At 39.6% G+C, this 20,475-nt stretch overlaps 1 protein-coding gene across 1 annotated transcript in view; it reads right to left on the minus strand.

Moving 5' to 3' along the window:
- The window catches only part of Ppp3ca (protein phosphatase 3 catalytic subunit alpha), a 272,769-nt gene that overhangs the window by 38,944 nt on the left and 213,350 nt on the right, over window positions 1-20,475 (minus strand). Inside the window, exons 6-8 of the mRNA XM_028760375.1 lie at window positions 17,686-17,825; window positions 11,268-11,345; window positions 8,824-8,918 (exon numbers count right to left, since the gene is read on the minus strand). Coding sequence (XP_028616208.1) covers window positions 8,824-8,918; window positions 11,268-11,345; window positions 17,686-17,825 — 313 coding nt within the window. The remainder of the gene's footprint in view (window positions 1-8,823; window positions 8,919-11,267; window positions 11,346-17,685; window positions 17,826-20,475) is intronic.

Below are 20,475 nucleotides of genomic sequence, written 5' to 3' on the forward strand. Positions count from 1 at the left end.
AAGAAGAAGAAGAAGAAGAAGAAGAAGAAGAAGAAGAAGAAGAAGAATCATCTTTAACTTAAAAGGCAGAACCACAATAGGTTTTTTTTTTCTCCAGTGACGTGACATATTTGTGAAAGAATCCTTTGAACAATCCCATATTTATAAGTTACTCAGAGATTTTGGTGTTTTTTTCACAATAACTATACATCATCACAATGCGTAAAAAGTAAATCAAATTAGTCAGAAGTATCTACATTCACAAAATTCACAGTTAATTTCTCATCCTCCACCTCCCACACCTTCCTTCTTCCCTTGACACCTGCCCCTGACTGTCACGGGGATTACAAACTGCAACCGCATCCTTAACAGTGCAGGTTCCTCCGATGTAGTGGAGACACAGACACTCCCACCCAGTGCAGTGAACATAATATAGATGATTGTATTTCCACAAACATGGGAGAACACATGCTAAGACTTTGGGAAGAAAGAAAGAAACAACAATTACAAACATGTCCTATCTACCAACCGGGAGCTTCTCTAGCAAGTTCCTACGCCCTTCTGTCACTTACACTTTGTCCCAGAGGGATGCAGAGACACTGTGACATGTTTGTGGGCCTCAAGTTATTCACCATGTCTTACAGCAGACCAGACAGCACAGAACAAATGGCTCTCTCCTGTAGCTGCTGGTGTGAAAATCTGCCAGTAGAGACTGAGGCAATGGAACGAACCCGAATCCTACATGTGTGGAAGCTGCCCTGCTCACTCTTCTTGCGTTGTCAGAATAAATCATTTTAGAATTATACATTTTTTTTATTATAGCTGCAAAACTCCATCTTCAAAAGCATGTTTCTTTACATTTAAAACCAGCAACAAAGGGCCCAGTCCTGCTTGTGGAATGGATACTGGATCTTACTTATTTATTGCAATGCTGTCAAATAAGGCAAAGACTCTATAATGGAGCTTTATCTTAAATCCTCTAGTACTTCAGTCATTGGCTTCTAATATCCAGTGGAGCCCAAGGAATATTGTATATACCTCATGCTGTTGCAGTGCCTTACCGTGTACCAAATCTCTGGACTATAGTCAGAGCTTTAGAACCTAGGGATTTCTGTGATTTTAAAATTGTTAAGGTACACATGTATACACACACACACACACACACACACACACACACACACACACAAATTTAATTTCATGAAATAATGAAGGTTACCAACACCTTTCAACGTCAATATTAATAACCAGAGAAGCTGGAAACAAAGCAAGAACAAATGGCAAGATTATCAAAATCCAACGGGAGATTCTCAACAACTTGAATTTTATTTATTCTTTTTCTAACCCTTGTTAACATCTTTCATTTTCTTATCTATAATTGATCATCTACGTCCATCTTAAAGAGATGGAGAAGAAAGAAAAGCAATAAAAGTGTGAAAGATACAAATGGTGGCCTGCTAGAAGTACAATCACCATAATCTATCCCGAAATAGCAAAATTATGCATAGCAGATTCAGAATATGATTTCCTTCCAATTGCTCCACCCACGAATGCTCTAGCGGAAAAACTAGCATCACCATATTCCTTTGCAAAGGTTCCTTTGTAAAGTCCCACCTTCACAGAAGGAGGCAAAAAGACTGGGAGGGAAAGTCTTGAGTTAAGCCATGTGTGCTTGAAATACTTTCTAGAAGTGTCCATGACCTGTGCAGGACTATGCCTGTGACTAGGAGCTGTCTATGACTTGTACACTGTACCACAGGCAAGAGGATTCTGATTTTGGCAGAAATACTGTGTATCTTCTCCTAATGATTACTTTGGGGCCAATATGATTTCCATTTATCAATATATAAATGTATGCCTGTTTATTCTACGCATGCACACTTCTCCACAGTATACTATGACTTATATAAACAGATTCCACAATCCCTTGCATTCTAAACCTAACTCAAACTTTAGTTTCTGGTTTCCCTTCTATGTCCTGCTTGAAATCTTTCATTCAAGATTGTAAGACCATCAATGGCTTACTCCAGGAATAACTGACCAAGCCATGGTAGGCACTATACGTGGTGACAGAATGCTTCTGCAGGTCAGTCTCCCCCTCACACACTTAAGTGCAAAATGCAAACTCAAGTCAATGTTCAAGCCTTCAGTTTCCAGGTAACTTAACCACAGTGATATTCTTTAGTATGAGATATTGACTGGTTTACTATGTGAATCAGTACCTAATACAGAGTGCCTCATAGGCAAATGATTAGTCTCTTCCACAGAATGAATAAGAGAAAGACTCTTTACTATTATTAGCCAAAAACAATGTGTTATTTAAAATGTGATCATGATTTTGTGAACTGTAAGCTTCGCTACATATTTAAAGGATGTAGCACATTTTTAGAAACATACACAGCACAAGGCAACCTGATCGTCAACTTACTGAGCTATTTCTCATCATTACTTTTGTGTCGTTAGAGATCTAGTTCTACCGTAAATACCCGGGCACATAGGCAGATCACAGTATGTCCGTGTGTATGTATGCTTCGGTCTCCTTAATCAGTAGATGGGAGGGCACTTATAACCTTTGTATGGCTATTATCTGTATATGTGCATCCTTCGTAAACCTTAAAATACCTTTCAAAACGTTGTTATATACTTCTCTGTGTAAAATTTGGATGATACCATTTTATATGATGAAGGAAGAAGAGTGTTACCAGATACTTCTGTGAAACACTGAGCTAATCTCAGGACTCTAATGCATGAGTGCACACACACACATTTCAGGGTGTGATTCCCTCCTTTCTTTTTCTGTCAGCTCTGGGCTTTGCACATGCTAGACAAACATCCTACCACTGTTCTACCTTCCCAGTCGTTCACTGTTTTTAAATTTTTGATTTCTGACAAAGGTCCTCTGCAGGCTTAACTTCTGTTTGCTTGGTGGATTCTTGGTGGGACTCTTCAGTCACAGTTCCTGTGTTTCACTTTTTAAGCATAGTACCAGGCAATTCTAAACATGGTGATTATTCAGATGCAGAACTTGGGGTAACGGTGAGAAAAAAGATGGAAAGGGTGAAGATGTATTAATTCTTTTCTTCATTTATGGTCATGCATAACGTATTTATTTGTAGGAGTTGATACTCAGTTGTGTGGAAGATCAAGGAAACAGAAGAATCAAAGAAAAGGGGAGAGATGGCAGGAAAGGGAAGTGTAGGTAAAAGTCAAAGATGGTTTCCAAATGACGTAAAACCAGACCTAATTATACACAAGCAGAAGTCTAGAGGGAAGGCATGGGTGGGAATCAGGAAAGAGGCTCTGTGTCAGCACAGTGAGGTTTATGGACTCAATAGTGACTCAGAACCAAGGGTGCCATAGCAGGAATGACCAAGGCCACCATAAGCTCCAGCTTGAGGCTTGGTACAGCCTTGAAAGTGAAAGGCTGCCCTGTAACTGCACACAGATAACTATCTCCTGGGCATAGTTACCTTACTACACATGGCCTCATACCCACCAACAACACCATGCTCCATGGAAGCAAAGCCACACAAGACTGAGTAACATGGTCTGGGGATAAGGGGAGTTCAAGAAGTTCTCGGGGTCTGCAATACCAGCCACCCATTGATTCTATATCGTTATGCCTTTTATCAGTGTTAAACGCTGTGTGGAGATTCCTAGATTTGTAGGTCCAGTGTGATAATCTAATCAATCACTGGCCTGATTATAAATGCATTTATTGTGTCAGAGTGTATTCCCAGTTGTTCTTGTTCATCTAGCAAAAGAGCACTCCATAGTGGATCTGTGTGAAAGACTCAGGACTAAACATAATGGAGAAGAGGCGTGGCAACTCAAAAAAAAATACAAATTTAAATCAGTGAAAAACCAAAACAAGGTATGGGTAGAATGGGCAATGTAGCTCTCCCTAAGATAACCTCTCAGACTCATTTTGTATAACTAATGGATTATTAATAAAATTGATTTTTATTACCCTTATTACATTTATTAGGGGATATTGTAAAAATTGTTAAGGGTCTGGAGAGATGGCTCAGTGGTTAAGAGGACTCGTTGTTCTTCCAGAGGAACCTAGCTGGAGTCTCTGCACCCACATGGCTGCTCACAACCACCTGTGCTTCCAGTTCCAGGGGATCTGATGCCCTCTCTTGGCCTTCTTAGGTACTACATGTGCATGGTGCACAGATATGTAATCAGGCCCATATACTTAAAATAAAATTAGGTTTAAAAACACTTTAAGAAATTGTTATATTAGCTTACAATGCATTATGTTTCTTTACTGCACTTTCTTAATACTTCATTTTATACAATCTTGAAAAATGAAGTTCAGTAGCTGTGTCAATAATGAACAATGCAAAGCACGTGTATTCCTTTGCTGTGGTATTCCTTTGGTATTCCTGTGGTATTCCTTTGCTGAAGGCTTGTAATCACCTCACAGACTACACTCATTAGATACTGGTGTATTCTACAAAAGTAGGAACACTGTTCCAGCAAAGACACAAGAGTTCTATGTGGATCAATTCAATTAAGATGCAGGGTAGATGGTGGCGAGATGCCCTAGCAGGCAGAGATGCTGATACGTGGTCTTGATGTGAATTCAATGCTGAGGTCCCACAAGGGGACAGTGACTCCTGAAAGCCTTCATCTGACCGCCACAGGTATCCTACAGCAAGCACACACCTATACTCGAACACATATGCATACACAATTAACTAATTAAAACATGCAGTGGCAGTATTAGATCTTAGGTCTCAACGTGTGATTTTCTATTTTATGAGTTTCCCACACATGAAATGCTTACACAGATGCCAGCGGATGCTTGTCTGAAATGACCCTGTCTAACAACTGGCTTCCAACGGAGCAGTGGGAATGCTTCGTTCTTATGGGTGTATCTCCTCTCCTGAAATGGATAGAGGTGTGAGCAAACTAGTTTAACTCTGGAGAGATATGTGGCTAGATGCAAACTTGTTCAGGGCAGTAAGTTGAAAAACTGCTAAAGTTTGCTTCTGCAGGTTATACAGAAGGGAGGAGATACTTTGTGTAGACTAAGTAATATGTGGTGAAATTGTGAATGAACAACGGAAGGACAACTATCTTCTTGGCAGCTCCTGAAGCCTTGCACTAACGTGTGGCAGCCAATAACAGGAAATATGAAGAAATGATGACGGACTCTTCATGTTGCACAGTTTGTAACCACAAAGCAACTCCATTCATCATTTTACAAAATATCAATTGTTCCTTCACGTTATAGAGCTGTCACTGCATAGCCAGTAAGGGTAAATGAGCTTCTTGCAGGATGGGATGATTGTGACCTAAATGTCCATTCTTTGCCCTGGCATCTCGAAAGAGCTGTCAGAGTGAGGGGAGAAGAGATTCAGGTGTGTGTGTGTGTGTGTGTGTGTGTGTGTGTGTGCACACGTGCATGAGTTAAAGTAACTGTGATAAGGCAGATGGGAAAGGACAGACAATGGCTTAGTTAATGAGGGGGCCACCAAAGGGTGAGAGGTTTAGTCCCACCAACTTCCCAAATGCTCCTGATCAAGCACAGGCAAGAGGAAGCTACTGATGGGAATGACTGCATGTTAAACACACATCTGATCACAGCTAACCTTCGTCCTAAAATTGCATGATCACCTTATCATTCTCATCCTCTCCCTCAGCCTGAGAGGGTTACCTCTGCCTTAGCGTGCAGGCGCTCCACTAACTGTAGCATAACTAAGGTTCTTTGTGGTCATCACCTCTATCAAAGATTAACTGACAGTCTCCTCACTCTTATTTTTCCACTGACTTATGTGGCAGAGAGTCTTGCAGCTCAATTTTATTGCTCGGCTTTTTAAAATTCTAGTTAACATCGATTTTATTCAAATCAACAATCTGCAGTGCAGCCGTGAATAACGGACTCTCGCCCCCATATACTGTACAAGCTGCCAGCATAATAGCTTTAAAGTGCTTCAGAAATCTGACACAAAAGTCTTTTGACATTATGTTCCTACTGAAGAATACACCTTTCTTCTTCTTTTTTTCTTTCAGTCTCTCTTTTCTCTTGAGAGGAATTCTGCTTTATGAAAAGGTTCCCTGAATGCAAACAATTCTATCCTCTTCCTGAAGGACCGTGGCTTACCCACAGCAAGAGATCAGAGCTAAAGAGTCACAGAAATCTCAAAGACAGCGGAGCACCCCCTTCTGTGCTCAAGTCCCTGGCTTGTCACATCAGAATGGCGCACAAAGAGGCAACATAGCCAGTGTATGAGAAGCAGCTATCTGCACCAAGAAACAAAGCTACCCAAGAGAATGAGAAGTCTCTAAGGACATTATGGAATGACATGGAGTTGCCTTCATTTTAATAAGTTAGGTTTTAACTGTCAATGCTATTTGACAGCCAGTAGCTGCCCAGAAAGTATTTTGGGAAGGGACTATATTCCTTGATGCTTTCTGTCTACTGTTTTATTGCGATATGATATCATGTAGCCTAGGTTAGGCTGGAAATTCCTACCTGATGATAACCTTACTCTTTTGATCAGAATGCCTCTCCCTCCCAAGTGCTGAGATTAGAGACAAGCATGTGCCACACCCTGCTCCTTAGCCTTAGTAGAAAACAGACTGAAATGTTCTGGCACAATATGTATCATTTATACACTTAAAGTAGATTACAGAAAAATGGTAGTGAATGTTCGGGCCAGTGCCCATATCCTGAGAAATACTGAAAACTTTCACCTAACTGATTCAAATAATTAGCTTTTATTAGCTTAACTCAAAATAAATTTGTTGCTTAAAAAAACTTATTAGCCTTTACTTTTTATAGCTTTCCTACAAAAGTTGAGCATTCTTTTATGTCTGGATCAAAATTTTAAACAAGGCTTTCTCTAGCCATTCAGAAATGCATTGTTGTCAAATGCACTTCATGTGGGTCCCCTTGGTTGACACCATTAGTGAATCCCCAGCATTCTGCTTTATGTACTGCCTCTGAGCACACAGCATGCAGAGACCATGTTCTGTTGTACTGGGCATTCTTGCCTCTCTAAGGACAGCACATCATTGCTAGGAACCACCTATGACATGGCTGTAGTATGTCTGTGGATATCTATACTCCTTAGCTCCAGGGAATGGCCTGTCACAGTCAGTGTGGCCTTAGACAATGTTATGTGGTTATAGTATACACCATTTAGCCTTTGTCACTCTCTGGGCTGAGAAGAAGGTCTGAGCATAGAATCCACTCACTGCAAGTAAAAGACACATGCAGAAAGACGGGTAAGAGGCATGCTTCCTGGTAGCATTAGAAGTTATGGGAATTTGGGGTTTGGCTCTGAGCAAGAGGAAGTACTATGTAGACAGAGCAAGCTGTCAAATAATCCACAGATACTTGGGAATAATGGAGGTCAAGTCCTTCTTTAGGTATTCCGGATGCCAGGCTCTGTAACTGTCCTGACAGGAAGGAAAATATCCCAAAGACACACTTATGCAGCATGTTTGAGCTATTACACTACTGAATTTCCCCAGGAATCTCATGTGGGGAGAAGAAAAAAGCTCAAGTGTGGTGTCAGCCAGAGGTGACACTTGGACCCTGGAAAGAGAATCCACTTAGTGATGACAAATGTCAGATCCCCTTGTAAGAGAGGCCAGATCCAGATGGCAATGATGGCCCAGACCACACTGTGACTAGGACAGCTTCACTATACAAATTTCTGACCCTCGATTTCATGTCAGGACCCTAAAGATGTCAGTAAATCTCTCTGTTCCCATTCCCAATGTGGGCACACTAAAATGAATCTCGCTTCCCTACTTTTCACTACTACTTATTCAATTGTCCTACTGAGGAAGGAGGCCTAGTCTGGCTTCTGGGTGCTGTCCGGGTCAAGGTCTGGATCCCATGTCCTGTAAGAGGGTATCTATCACATTAGCTAAAGTATAGGGGCTGTTTGAATTCCAGTTTCAAAGATGCTCAGAAACAAAGTTGCCTTTCCCCTACCCTGCCTGAACTATACTTCCTCTCATATATTATTTCACTGATTTCTCTCTTTCTTAATCTCTAAGTATCACACGCAGAGACATTATCTCCATAATACCCAGACCAATGGGTACTAGACTTAATCCTTTCTCCACATTTTAGCATCTGCTCTGAAACAAGATAAGACATGTCTTTTTTCGATCAGGACAACTTTCTGGAGAAAGGAAAAGTCCCAATCCCTTCATCTTTCCTTTTCTTATAGAAGGACATGATGCCCTCTGGCTTTCCTGTTTGTTTCAGAAAGCAGGTAGGGCATTTCATAAAGAAAGTTCGGCACTGTGGGTTGTACCCTGATTCATATCATCCTGGTTGAGTGATTCTGTGAGAGGCAACTGGCTACAGGCACACACTTCGTATAGAGCAAGGGTGAGTACCAGCTAAGAGTTACCCTGAAGGTTATGATTCGTTTGAAGGAATTAAACCCGCACTTGGTCAGCTCAGAAAGTGAATCATAGTAAGGGCTCAGTCAATAGAATTAGAATTTCAAGCTGTGACTTCTTTTTTGATAGACAGGCCTTTGGTGGACAAACACAATCATAAATTAAATATATAAGTGTAGCTATTTAAAGGAGCACGATTTACCATTACCTCCAATGAGTATTTCTTAGAAAGTCTGTATTTATCAGAGAACAGAGAATATCTCTACTATACACTAAACGAAATGTAGAAAGTATGTTAAAAGCATCAGTGTATGGATTCCACCTCCGAATATTTGATCTCCTTTAAGTATATAAGGGATTGACACAAAGAAGAATGCTTTAAAATGTTAACACTCAAGTCAAAATCAGTTTAAGCACAAAGGTACGAACTACTTAGGACATCACCAAGGTGTCACTCATCACACTCACCTTTGTTATTGTACACATCTAAGTAATTTGGTGCTGAGAAGATTGTAATTAGAGACGGGAAGCCTGTGGTTTGGCTTTTCCTGTACATGCGGTACCTGCAGACAACACACACAAAGTCATCAGCAAGCTGAGTGTGGACACCAATTTACACACCCGAAACCAGGAAACTAGTTATGTTCTGTCTCTCAAAGAGGATCCCAATGACAAGCGTTAAATCTAACCCCTCTAAGTCTTTTGAATTTCAGGAGGGACAAGAATGCTAATCTAGAATCACATATGTGGTTTCCAAATGGGTCTATCTTTTAAACTTGCCAAGCCTCAGGGATGGGTGGAACTCAGTAGAGTTCTAATTCATTTTCAGGTGTTCAACACAAAAGACAGAGATTGCCATGACCACTGTGGTTTTCAGACAGCAGTCAATCAAGTCAGTTGAAAGATACAGAGAGAGAAACCATTAAGCCTAGGTCAGCCATTCTTATAAACTATTCTGTGCAAGGTTACATATGAACCTGTGGTAAGTGATTTCCTAAGACACAGTAATTTTTTTTCCCTCCAAAGAATGTCTCATTAAAACTATGAATTTTACTAACTGAGTCTTTCTATTTTAGAACTTTATTTATTACCAGGCCCTGCTGGTGTCTGCACAGCAAAGATTATTGTCTCACCAGGGTGAGAATTAATCAATCAGTAATGAACAAGAAGCCATCCTGCTACTTTTCCTCTATCAGGATAAAAATAATTCATAATATAACACTGCAATTATCTACCAAATAAGAACTAGAGGTGGGGGCTCTTGTTTTAACACCATAAAGAAACACTTTATGAGCTATATCTTACAAATTTAAGAATATCAGTTTAGAAACATTCTTATACTACAATATCTTATCATTCCTTGGCTTGCTTTCTGTTTGTTTGTTTGTATCTTAATGAAACTGAGTTCTAAATGTAGCCCAAATTGTACCTTTATAAAGATAGCCACTTTAAAGGTTTAATTTTAAGCAGATTTTGATTTTTTTTTCTTTCTGGAAATACACATTGACTTTTCCCAAAAGAAACACCCTATTAAAAAGCTTTTTAAGCTATTTCAGATATATCTTGTTTATGGAATTATGCTTTTATTGGGGCAGAGGCCATGGTTGTCATAGTGGGAGTAAGACAGGCTCTTTTCCTTCTCAAGGAAAATGAAAACTTTATTCAAAAGCAATGTGACAGTACAAATCACAGACTCTGTGAGTAATGGGATTCTTAAAAGTAGTGGGTCAGGGTATAGGTGTTCCTAACTTTCACTAAAAGGAAACAAACCAACCAGTTAAAATCAAAACTACGTGATATGTACTCAATTTCCTCATTTTAAACAAAAGCTCATTTTAAACAAAAATATTTGATGTTAATTGCCATTAGCTGGTCAAGCCAACCATCTCTATGTAAGCAAACCATCTCCTGAATTTTAATGCAATCAAGAAACATCTGTTCTCAATGTCTGGCCTGATAGAAAAGACATACAAAATAACACAGCCCACTGCAACCCTGAAGAGTGTGAGCAACACTGAGAATGTGCATGAATGGGCTACTTCAATGATTAATGACAACACACTGACTGTACAACGCCAGCTCAGGTCCTATCTGCTAAGTCACTGCTCGGAAGAACCTGAGTTTCTGTCATGTTTCAGGGACATGTACCTTATGGGCCACTGTCGGAGGGAAAAAATATCCCACTTCAGAATGCAGATTTTAAAAAGGAGTCCTTTTACTTTTCAGAAAATTCAAAATTTTATTTTATTATTTAATGGGAATCAAAGGCCTCTCTATGAAGCCTGACCAGAGTGGAGATCAGACCTCAACTGCTAAGATGAATCTCCCTTTTTTCTCTCACTCAAGTTCAAAACTATTTAGGGTAAACACTCGACACATCTTAGTTTTCCAGACTCTTAAAACTAAGCTTACAATTAATTGTGTAGAATTTTTTGATAGAATACGGTGTCTTGTTTTCTTTTGTTTAGTAAATGTCTGCATGTCACCCCTATAAAACTCTACAACTTGTTACGTCTTTTACATATTTGTGACGCTCATTCACATGGTGAACTGAGACCAAGAAGCAGCTGGTTTATCTCCTGGGCATCATAGAGATTACAAGAACTGGGAGAAGTAAGTCCTAAAGAAAACAAATGGAAATAGACTTCTGCACTCGAAAGATGGAGTGACATTAAAGAGGTTCATAAAATTACATGTGGTATGAACTTAACATTTATAAACGTAAATGTAAAACCAGATATCAGCAATCATGCACTTCCTGCCAATTTGCCATATCTGTCTTGCTAGAAGTCCATTTTAAAAGTAGTTCCTTCTGGGTATGCGCCAGGCCAAAGGGAGTCAGCATTGCCTAAGCTAAGCGGAAGAACACCTGACAAAAGGGTTCTCACTGACAAACCCTCAGTGCTACTCACCCTGCATCCTGGGCTTCGTGGGCTCGGAGTATGGACAACAAATTATTGTGCTGCAGGAAGTCACACACAGCTGGGTAACTGCCAGACACGGAGAGAAAAGAGAAGAGGTGGTTACGAAGACTTCAGGAGTCACACAGACAGCCAGATGTTGCTAGAATCCAGCACAAGCACAGAGCACTCAGGAAACACTTCCCTGCTTCTGAGGATGGGTTCCTATCTGAGTCAGATGCGGTACACATATGTGGAAGGGAAGACACTACCCCTGAAAGGTATCCTCTGACTTTCCCATGTGTGTCTTGGCTTGCACACCTACAATCACACACACCCATTCTCATACACCTAGAGTAAAAATTAAAATTGAAATTAAAAAGAAATCAACTTCACTATAACTGAAAACCGGATTACAAATGTAAACTGAAAACGCAGTTTATAACTGCTATGCCTTTGCCTAAGATGTCTTGAAATAAATTTAAAACCAATAAACTTTTGACAATTGAAAATAAGGTCAGAAAACCAACATTTTATAAATAAACTACAAATATTTACTGGAACCTAAAATATGCACATGGACATATTCATAAATTTGAAAAATCTACTTTGGAGAAACAATTTAGTATATGGGACAAAAAACAGATTTTATGCTATATGTTTGCACAAATTCTCCATTCAATAGGAAAAACAAATGCTTCTAAGATAGTACGTAGGTAGAGATATCAACTGTGTCATCATTAGCAAGGATGGCCAACTTGACAGGTACTAGATACGCCTAGGAGACAAATCTCTGGGCATATCTGTGTGGGAGACTTTAACACTGGGCTCTTCAAAGTGGGCAGATCTACCACATATGGTAGCACATTCTTTGGGTGAGGACCCTGGCATGAATAAAATGGAGAAGCAAGCTGAGCACCAGCATTTCCCCCACCCCTACCCCCAACTCTGCTTCCTGACTGCTGTGGCCAACCTGAGCTCTGTACCATGGCGGGCTGTACCCTTCTTCCCTCCTCAGACTGCTTTGTCCTGCATTTTGTCACAGCAGGGGAAAGTAGCTAATACAGATTATAAGAAGGATTTAGTGATTTAGCAAAAATGGTTCTTTCGCAAACTGTAAAGTGTTTCGGTTCGTCTGCACACACATGTACGTGTGTACTTTGTATCAGAGCTTTGGATTTGTTGATTCCTCAGAGGGATGCGAATGTAAGAGAAGGGGACTCTTTGTTCGCTTTGCTGGAAGGCAGGCCAGGCTGAGCAGTTACATGGTAAGTGTGATGTATCACTTCTATCATGAAGCCTTTCATATGATTTAAAAAAAAGATTTAAAAATCCGCACAGCAATAAAATACAGCAAAGATAAAATATTCCATAAGTTCTGTAGACATTATAGGGTAAGGGAACAAGTCCCCCCACCCCCTATCCTAGTCTGTCAGACACGAAGGAACACTGAGACCACGATCTTGCATAAGATTCCAAGTTGGATGTGGATCATTAGACGACAGGGGGTTGTACAGAGGGGTCACAGATTGTGTGTAAACGATGAAAGCAGAAAAGAACGTGTGAGCAATTGCAGAAAAGTTGGGTTCAATCTGCCTGTCTCCTTATTTATACTTCTCTAACAGATCAAATACACTGTAGACTTTGAATTAAATACCTTAGACTTTTTAATCCAGAGTTTGCCTGCAAGTATCACTACAATGTGTTTGCACACATAAGCCTTTGCTGATGCTATCCCTGTGTGCTTTTTCCTTTTGATAAGGCCAATTCTTCCCCAATGATGTCAACGACCCCATAAGACACCTCCAGGTAAGCCCACCTCACCCCTAGGCCTATAAAACCTGCTGCCTCTACAGTTTGCACCTCAGACCTTCCTGCTACTTAGCATTTTGTTATATGAAGTAGGATTGCAGATCTGCCCTTTAGCAATAGGGAATTCTAGCAGAGGGAACCCACAGCTTTCTCCACTCACTTTTCTGAGTGCTTAGCCACTTTCTGGAGCTCATGTGCAGTCACTGAAAGAGACTCAACAAAGGCAGTCAAGCATAGTGGGCAGATCGAGAATGTAGATGGTACTGTTCCTCCTCGTTGCTTCAGCCCAGCAGCGCAGTCCCTGCCATGGTATGGACAGGAAGATACCACTACCACCTTCTCATCTTCATCCTCCTCCTCCTCCCTCTCTTCCTCCTTCTCCTCTTCCTTGTCCTTCTCCTCCTGTTCTTACCCTTTCCAGCTGGTCCAGATGCTCCACTCCTCTGCTGCTTGGGTTTAGTAATAGGTACTCAGCCCTGGGGTGCCCTGGGGCTTCAGTCAGCCTTCTTTACTTAGGACTTTGTGTCTCTCCTTTGCCCCAGGGTCCTCTAAGGAATTTAGATCTTAGATGCTGAGGCTTCAACTCTTCCCGCCAGAACTTCTGCAGAACCCAGTCCTCTCTTGCATCTTGATAAGTAGGAGTTATTACTTTTGTAAACTCTTACTTTGCATTGCTGGGGATCAACCCCAGGTCCTTATTGTACGTCAGGCTCCACCACTGAACTACATTCCTAACACAAAGGCTAACATTTTATCGATGTTAGATATCTATATGAAAAAGATCACAGATCAGAAGATGGCATCCCCTCACAGAAAGGGCATTTTTGTCGCTAGTTCTTAGAAACCCAGAACTTCCTCACAGCTGTCACTCTTATTAGTGTGACAGTCACCTTGGCTTTCAATGTTATAATAGATGAGTTCTCTTGTAGGCTGAGTTCATTTCATTAAATGAGTGTTGACAATCTTTTGCTCATCATCATATTTATATCATTTAACCATAGTGGCACATGTGATTTTGTTTAGATAAATTTCATTTGCTATAGTCAATGCATATGTGAGTTATAATAATTACTGTACATACAGACTGATTATACATCTAACTGTAAAGTTAATATTTCTACATGTATCTGTACATTGTGTTACAGGGGACTTTATTATTCTACTAAGTAGGTGTTTGGACTGTCTCTATTTCCTGGATATTATGATTACTGATGCAATGCACAGTATCATTGTTACTTGGTATCCTTATGTATACATTTCTCTTGGGTATAAAAACAAGAGAATGGCTTAAATGAATGCTCAACTTCACCAGGTAATAAAATAGAATAACTGTGATTTCAGATTGGACGGTTATTTACGAAGAAGACCTAGAAAAAAAAGGCAGAAGGGCCGAGCTTGTCTAGAACTTTAGAGTTGAACAGGGTAAAACAAATAGGAAGAGGGGGTGGTTTGGAAGAGCTAGGGACTGCCACTGCTCCTTATATAGTTCAAGTGAGCTGTAGGGAGAGCCATGGATACACTAATATTCACATCAGTGTATCTCAAGACTAGATTCTCAGACCAATGTCGGAATGTCCTAACTAACTCAGACACTGAAAAGCAGAAAAATCCAGAACACAGTGCTGTCATGATTCATCAGACGCAGATACAAAATGGTAACGGAACACTCAAATCCTACCAAGAGTTTCCTATGAAGATTTTCTCTCGCATATGTCACTGTCCTTACTAACCTCCACTCTAATGCTGGGCTGCATCCAATATCTCGGTAACCTGTGTGAACAGTTCAGCCATCTATGGTCTGTGAATATGAAGTTAATAGGAATCCTAGGGGGTGAGGGCAGCAAGTTTTAGGGATTTTTTTTTTGTTTCAATCAATTACTTTGTCCCAATTCAGGGGTCATGAATATGATACTGATTAAACCAAATGAGTCACCCAACAATGTCAACAGCCATGAATCTGGGGAAGGGACAAGTATGTGGGATGACAGGAATAGGAAGAAGATAAAAGAGGTAGATGAGAGAAAGAATGTCTTAGACAGTGTGGCATTATCAAGAGCATAATTAAAAAACTAGAGACAAATCATCCAGATACACCTAAAGTCTTTTAGATTTCTTTCGTTCTCAATTTTGTGTGTGTGTGTGTGTTTGTGTTTATGTGTGTACATGCAGACATTCGAGGCCAGGATAGTCAGAGCTCACTGTAGCTAGGCTAAAGAGGTTTTGAGCTACCAGATGTAGGTGCTGGGATCTGAACTCGGACCACTGCAAGAGAAGTATACACCCTTACTTGCTGAGCAATCTTTCCAGACACACACACACACACACACACACACACACACACACACACATTTTTTTTCCTGAATGACTATGTGTTATTTAAACCATAGCCTGGATAAAATGTTACACAGTGCATATATTGGCATATCAAATTAAATATCCAGACTATATGAAGATATGCAAAATAAAATTATATATCAAAACAATTGCAAACAGAATATGACCACTAAGTTCCTTCATTAATTTTGTGCTCACATATTTGTCTAGGTGAACTTTAAAGCAGTAATTTTAAAAAATATCTCTGATCCTTTCAAGGTAATTTTAAAGACAAAAATATCAAAAAACTCTGTACAAATGAGATTTGACAGACTATTAAAACAGAATCCTCTGCCAACAGTGTTACAAGCTGTGGATTCAGTCACACAGTATCTGTCAAGACTAAACACCAACATCTGTGAAGAACGTCATATGATCGGGAGAGTAAAAGTATGAGAATGTGCTTAATTAATTATCTGGATGATAATATTTTATGTCTTTGTCTATGTTCACAGAATGTGTTGATTTGAATGAGAATGGTTCCCATAGGTTCATATATTTGAATAGTTGGTCCCCAGTTGATGGAACTGTTTGGTAAGGATTAGGAGGTGTGGCCTTGTTGAAGGAGGTGTGTCACTAGGGGTGGGCTTTGAAGTTTCAAAAGTCTGCAATATTGCCAGTTAGCTCTCTCTACCTCACCATTGTTGTCAAAACATGTAAATTCTCAGCTTCTTCTCCAGTGTCATGCCTGCTCACTCTCATGCTCTTTAACAAAATAGTTACAGACATCCTCTGAAACTATAGGCCCCAATATCTCTTCTTTTCCATAAGTGGCTTTGGTTATGCTGTCTTAGCATAGTCAGAGAAAAGTAACTAAGACACAAAACAAATATATTACACAGGGACTTCATTCAGAGAAATATTTTCCTGAATAGCTGACCCAGAAGACAGAACAGAGTGCTGTGCTGTGGATAAATACAACATGATGCAACATTAAAATCCTGTTTGGATCTTGTATAGTGTTATTTTAGTGAAACACAGCAGGTAACCTAGAGACCTACATAATTGGGGAATTTAACACCAGATTTGAAAGATCTAACTCTTGGTTTTAATCTACTTCAAGTAACATTTTATTACAAGGAAAGACATCTTCACAAAACGTTATACCTAAGTTAAGTAATTATCAAAAAAAAAAAGCTTTAAGCCTTTTCAGAATTATAGAGCAGTTTACCCCCATATACTCATAGGCCTTGGCATTTCAGTTTCTAAAACACAAGATAATCTGTAACTATACACTTCAATTCAGAATAAGCTTCACTATTGATATGCTAAACACAAGGCACTCTCAGCATGATGACTTACAAAAATGTACGACTGACTTTATGTTCAAAACTAATTTCCTAGTCATACCAACAAATGAAAGAAAAAAAATACTGCATCCATAATAAAATTTAATGTGTAAAACAAAATGTTCCATTATAGAATAAGCAGTTACACAGAGGATGTTATCAGCTTAGTGTAGACATCTGAGGTGTGTAAATGAGTTTGTTTTCAGAGGTTTTGGCTCAAACTGTTTGGTGGAAATGGCCATTATTTCCATGGAACATCAGGGTTTCTTTTGAAGTTGAAAGAGAGACTAAAACAAAACCCAGCATGTGTTCTAGAATTTAAAATTCCCAATTATTTTCATTTTGATTTCCCACTACTGAATCCTATGCAAAGGGACCAGATGACTTTAGGAGTATCAGATGCAGCAGTTAAAAGTGAGGTGTCCCATCACGAAAGTAGGCCAGACTCACAGAACCCCAAACATGCTCCGGATTCCTTTATTAAGTGCTTGGAAATTCAAGTCCCATTTGCAAATTGCAGCTTATCAAACATGCATCTGCTGGGTTACCTGGGAACTCTATAACTGATGGTTCTCACCCATCCAGGAAGCCCCAAACCCTCGAAACTATGTAAAGAATGAACTGAGTATGATTTAGTCAAGCAAGGAGAAATTAGTTTTCTGACGTAAGTTCTAAGAACTGGTAGAACATAAGTACATTTGTGGATGAAAAAAAAGTTTGCTGAGTAATGAAACTTTCCCACAGTTCATGCAATAGAGACAATTTTTAGTACATTTTATCAATGGTAGCCATCCTTTCTCTCAGCACTGGCTCTTCTCTTCCTTCCTTATCGTTCACAGAAATCATCTATGCGTGCATTTATATGCAGGTGTCCATACAGCACGTCTATTTATTAGGTAATCAGGTCATAAACTCCCATACTGCAAGGCAGACATTCCTGCATGCAGGGTCCTCACCTGTAGAAATACGAGCAGCCCCTGACTGTGTTGTGAGTGAAATGTTCCTGAGTCTTCTCATTCCCAAAGTCCTCCAGGGGGTCTGACCACAGGATGTCACACATGGGCCCGTAAGCAGGTGGTTCTTTGAATCGGTCTAACTGAGAAAAATAGAAGACAGAGAACAAAATACTCATCTTTGGACACTTAGAATTTAGAACACACAGAAATCCAGCTGAGTAATGACCACTTCAGACGGGAGAGTTGTCACCTAACCCTCTTCCAGTCCCTACCCTCCCCACTCCTCTCATCTCTCTGGCTTTCCCTTCTTCTTCTCTTTCATGATGAACCCACTTAGTATCTCCCCTGCCTCTCCTACTCTTCTCACCTCTGTATCATCATCTTCTTTGCCCATTTTCTTTTAATCATTCCCTTAATTTTCCCATCCGAATGACATAGTCACTATCATGAATTAAATCTATTGTCTTGTTTGTGAAGGATAAGCTAGATTTTGAGACTGTTACCTGCCGAGAACCATCATTTAAAATCTGGATGGGCATTCACTGTGATTGTATTTTATTTTATTTTACTTATTTTATTTTGTTGTATCTGACAGAATGATTCTGAGAGCAGGTGGATTTTACTTTAAGAGGAGCCTCTTGCTTTGTGTCATATTGATACTCATTCCTTAGAAGCCACCTATGCCTCTAGGTGAAGTATTTGCGATCTTGTAGTTGGTCTTGGCACAAATGAGAGTATGACAGTAAAGTAACTCAGGATTTATCCAGCGACTTGCACGGTCACACTTCTTTGCGTTACCAGCTTCCTACGGGCCTTCATATGAAATTTGATTTCCAGTTATAAACTGCTTTGTCATTTTCTCCCTATTATGCTTTAAACACTTAGCAAATACCACTGCCGTCATTGCCACACAAGACACAAGAGAAGGAACAGTAATGGTGTCGCACACAAGACGGCATTAACACAAAAGAAGAATCTGAGGTTTATTTAATGTGCTTTTGATTAATTTTTAATGATTAATTTTATAAATTAATGGTGTTGGGGCTGGAGAGATGGCTCAGCAGATAAGAATACTGGCTGCTCTTCCAGAAATTGATCTGGGTTCAATTTCCAGGACCCACATGACAGCTCACAGCTGTCTGTATCTGATTCTCTAGGGATCTGACATCCTTATACAGGCATAAATGAAGACAACACATCATTGTACATAAAATAAAAATTAAAAAATTAAAAAACTTCATTGTGTTTGCTATGTATCTGCCCACTGATTTGAGTTTGCAAGTGCAGGTGCCTACTGAGGCCAGCGAAGAATATCACACATCCTCGGTGACTGTGAGTCACCTCACATGGCTGCTGGGATTCAACCACTGGTTTTCTGCCACAGATATCTCCTTAGTCCCTTGTTTGATTTGTAAACAAAAAAAAAAAATCATGTAATTACTTTTCAATAAGAAAGAATATATTACTCCTGTCCCAGATAGGAACAGGTGTACTTTAATGCCAGTTGCACTGTAATGACAGAGGTGTGCAAGGAAGGACTTGAATATTTGCCTCCCTGAGATAAAGACAAACACTAATTTCATTGCAACAGATACTTATGATATAGGAGTAAATTCATGATTTGATAGATTATTGCCTCAGTGCTGTGAGTTCTATTAACAAAAATTATTAGGAAAATAGTAAGTCATGGGAATTACTATTTGTTTTAAAATGTGGGTCTCTGTCTCTCTCTCTCTCTCTGTGTCCCCCCATCTGCCCTTTAACAAAATAGTTCAATGCCTACAACTATATCCTTTCTATTTTTACACTCCCCCTCAGAAACAATAAAAAGTTAAAGAGTGGATTTTTATCACTTCCCCCTGTTAGGAGGATGCTGGATACACTCTGTATCTTTCATTTAAGGCCATGACTGCAAGTGCAACCTACACGCATGCCCCCCATTTGTTAACAGAACAACTTTGATGGCTTGTACTGCTGTATGTTCCATTTTCTCTGTCGTAATCAGCTATAGCATTACTAGTATATAAGGACAAGTAATTGTTTGATTTCTTCACTAAACACAGTGGAAAATACTAATTACTAAACTACTACTAATTACAGACAGCTTACACAATTAACTTGCAAATGCTGCTCAAAATAAAAGTTTGTGAGGCAGCAATGGGAACATTTAAGCTCAAGAATACTAGAAATAAGTATCAATTATCCAGATGGCATTATAGGATGCTTTATAATGCACACCCATCGGCAGAATTTGAGTTCTGTACATGAGGAACCATAAGTAAGCTTTTACTTGAACCAGATATTGTATACTCACTGACATCAAGGTTACTGGACCACTTGGTTGAAGCTGGAGTTTACTTATAACATACCAGGCTCAAACAAATACCAGACAGAATGCATCTTTCTAGCCAAACTCATCCAACTCTCAGTTTTCATAGTTGAAACACAGCAATTCAGAATAATTCAAGTAACTTATTATTCTTTCTAAAATGACTGGCAAGAATAGTCTAAGGAGGTCAGAATCATTTCCATATTTCCTTCTGTGCTTAAAAAAGCGTACGCCATTTTCGTAGGTCTCTAAAGAAAGGGGGAGGAGTCTGTGTCAGGTTTTATAGATCAGTAATTCATGCAGGAAAAATGTAGATTCGGCTTCTTAACCTGAAAGCTTTATGGTAAAACTTATCCCCGAATTACAATGCAGTGTGTTTTATGCATTAATACACACAAATGTCACGTGTTAAGGCAACCACAAGAATAGGTAGATGACAGAAGAAAATGTGTTTGTTTTGC

This window comes from Grammomys surdaster, unplaced genomic scaffold, assembly GCF_004785775.1.
Source record: "Grammomys surdaster isolate TR1022 unplaced genomic scaffold, NIH_TR_1.0 126531, whole genome shotgun sequence".
Classification (NCBI taxonomy): Eukaryota; Metazoa; Chordata; class Mammalia; order Rodentia; family Muridae; genus Grammomys; species Grammomys surdaster.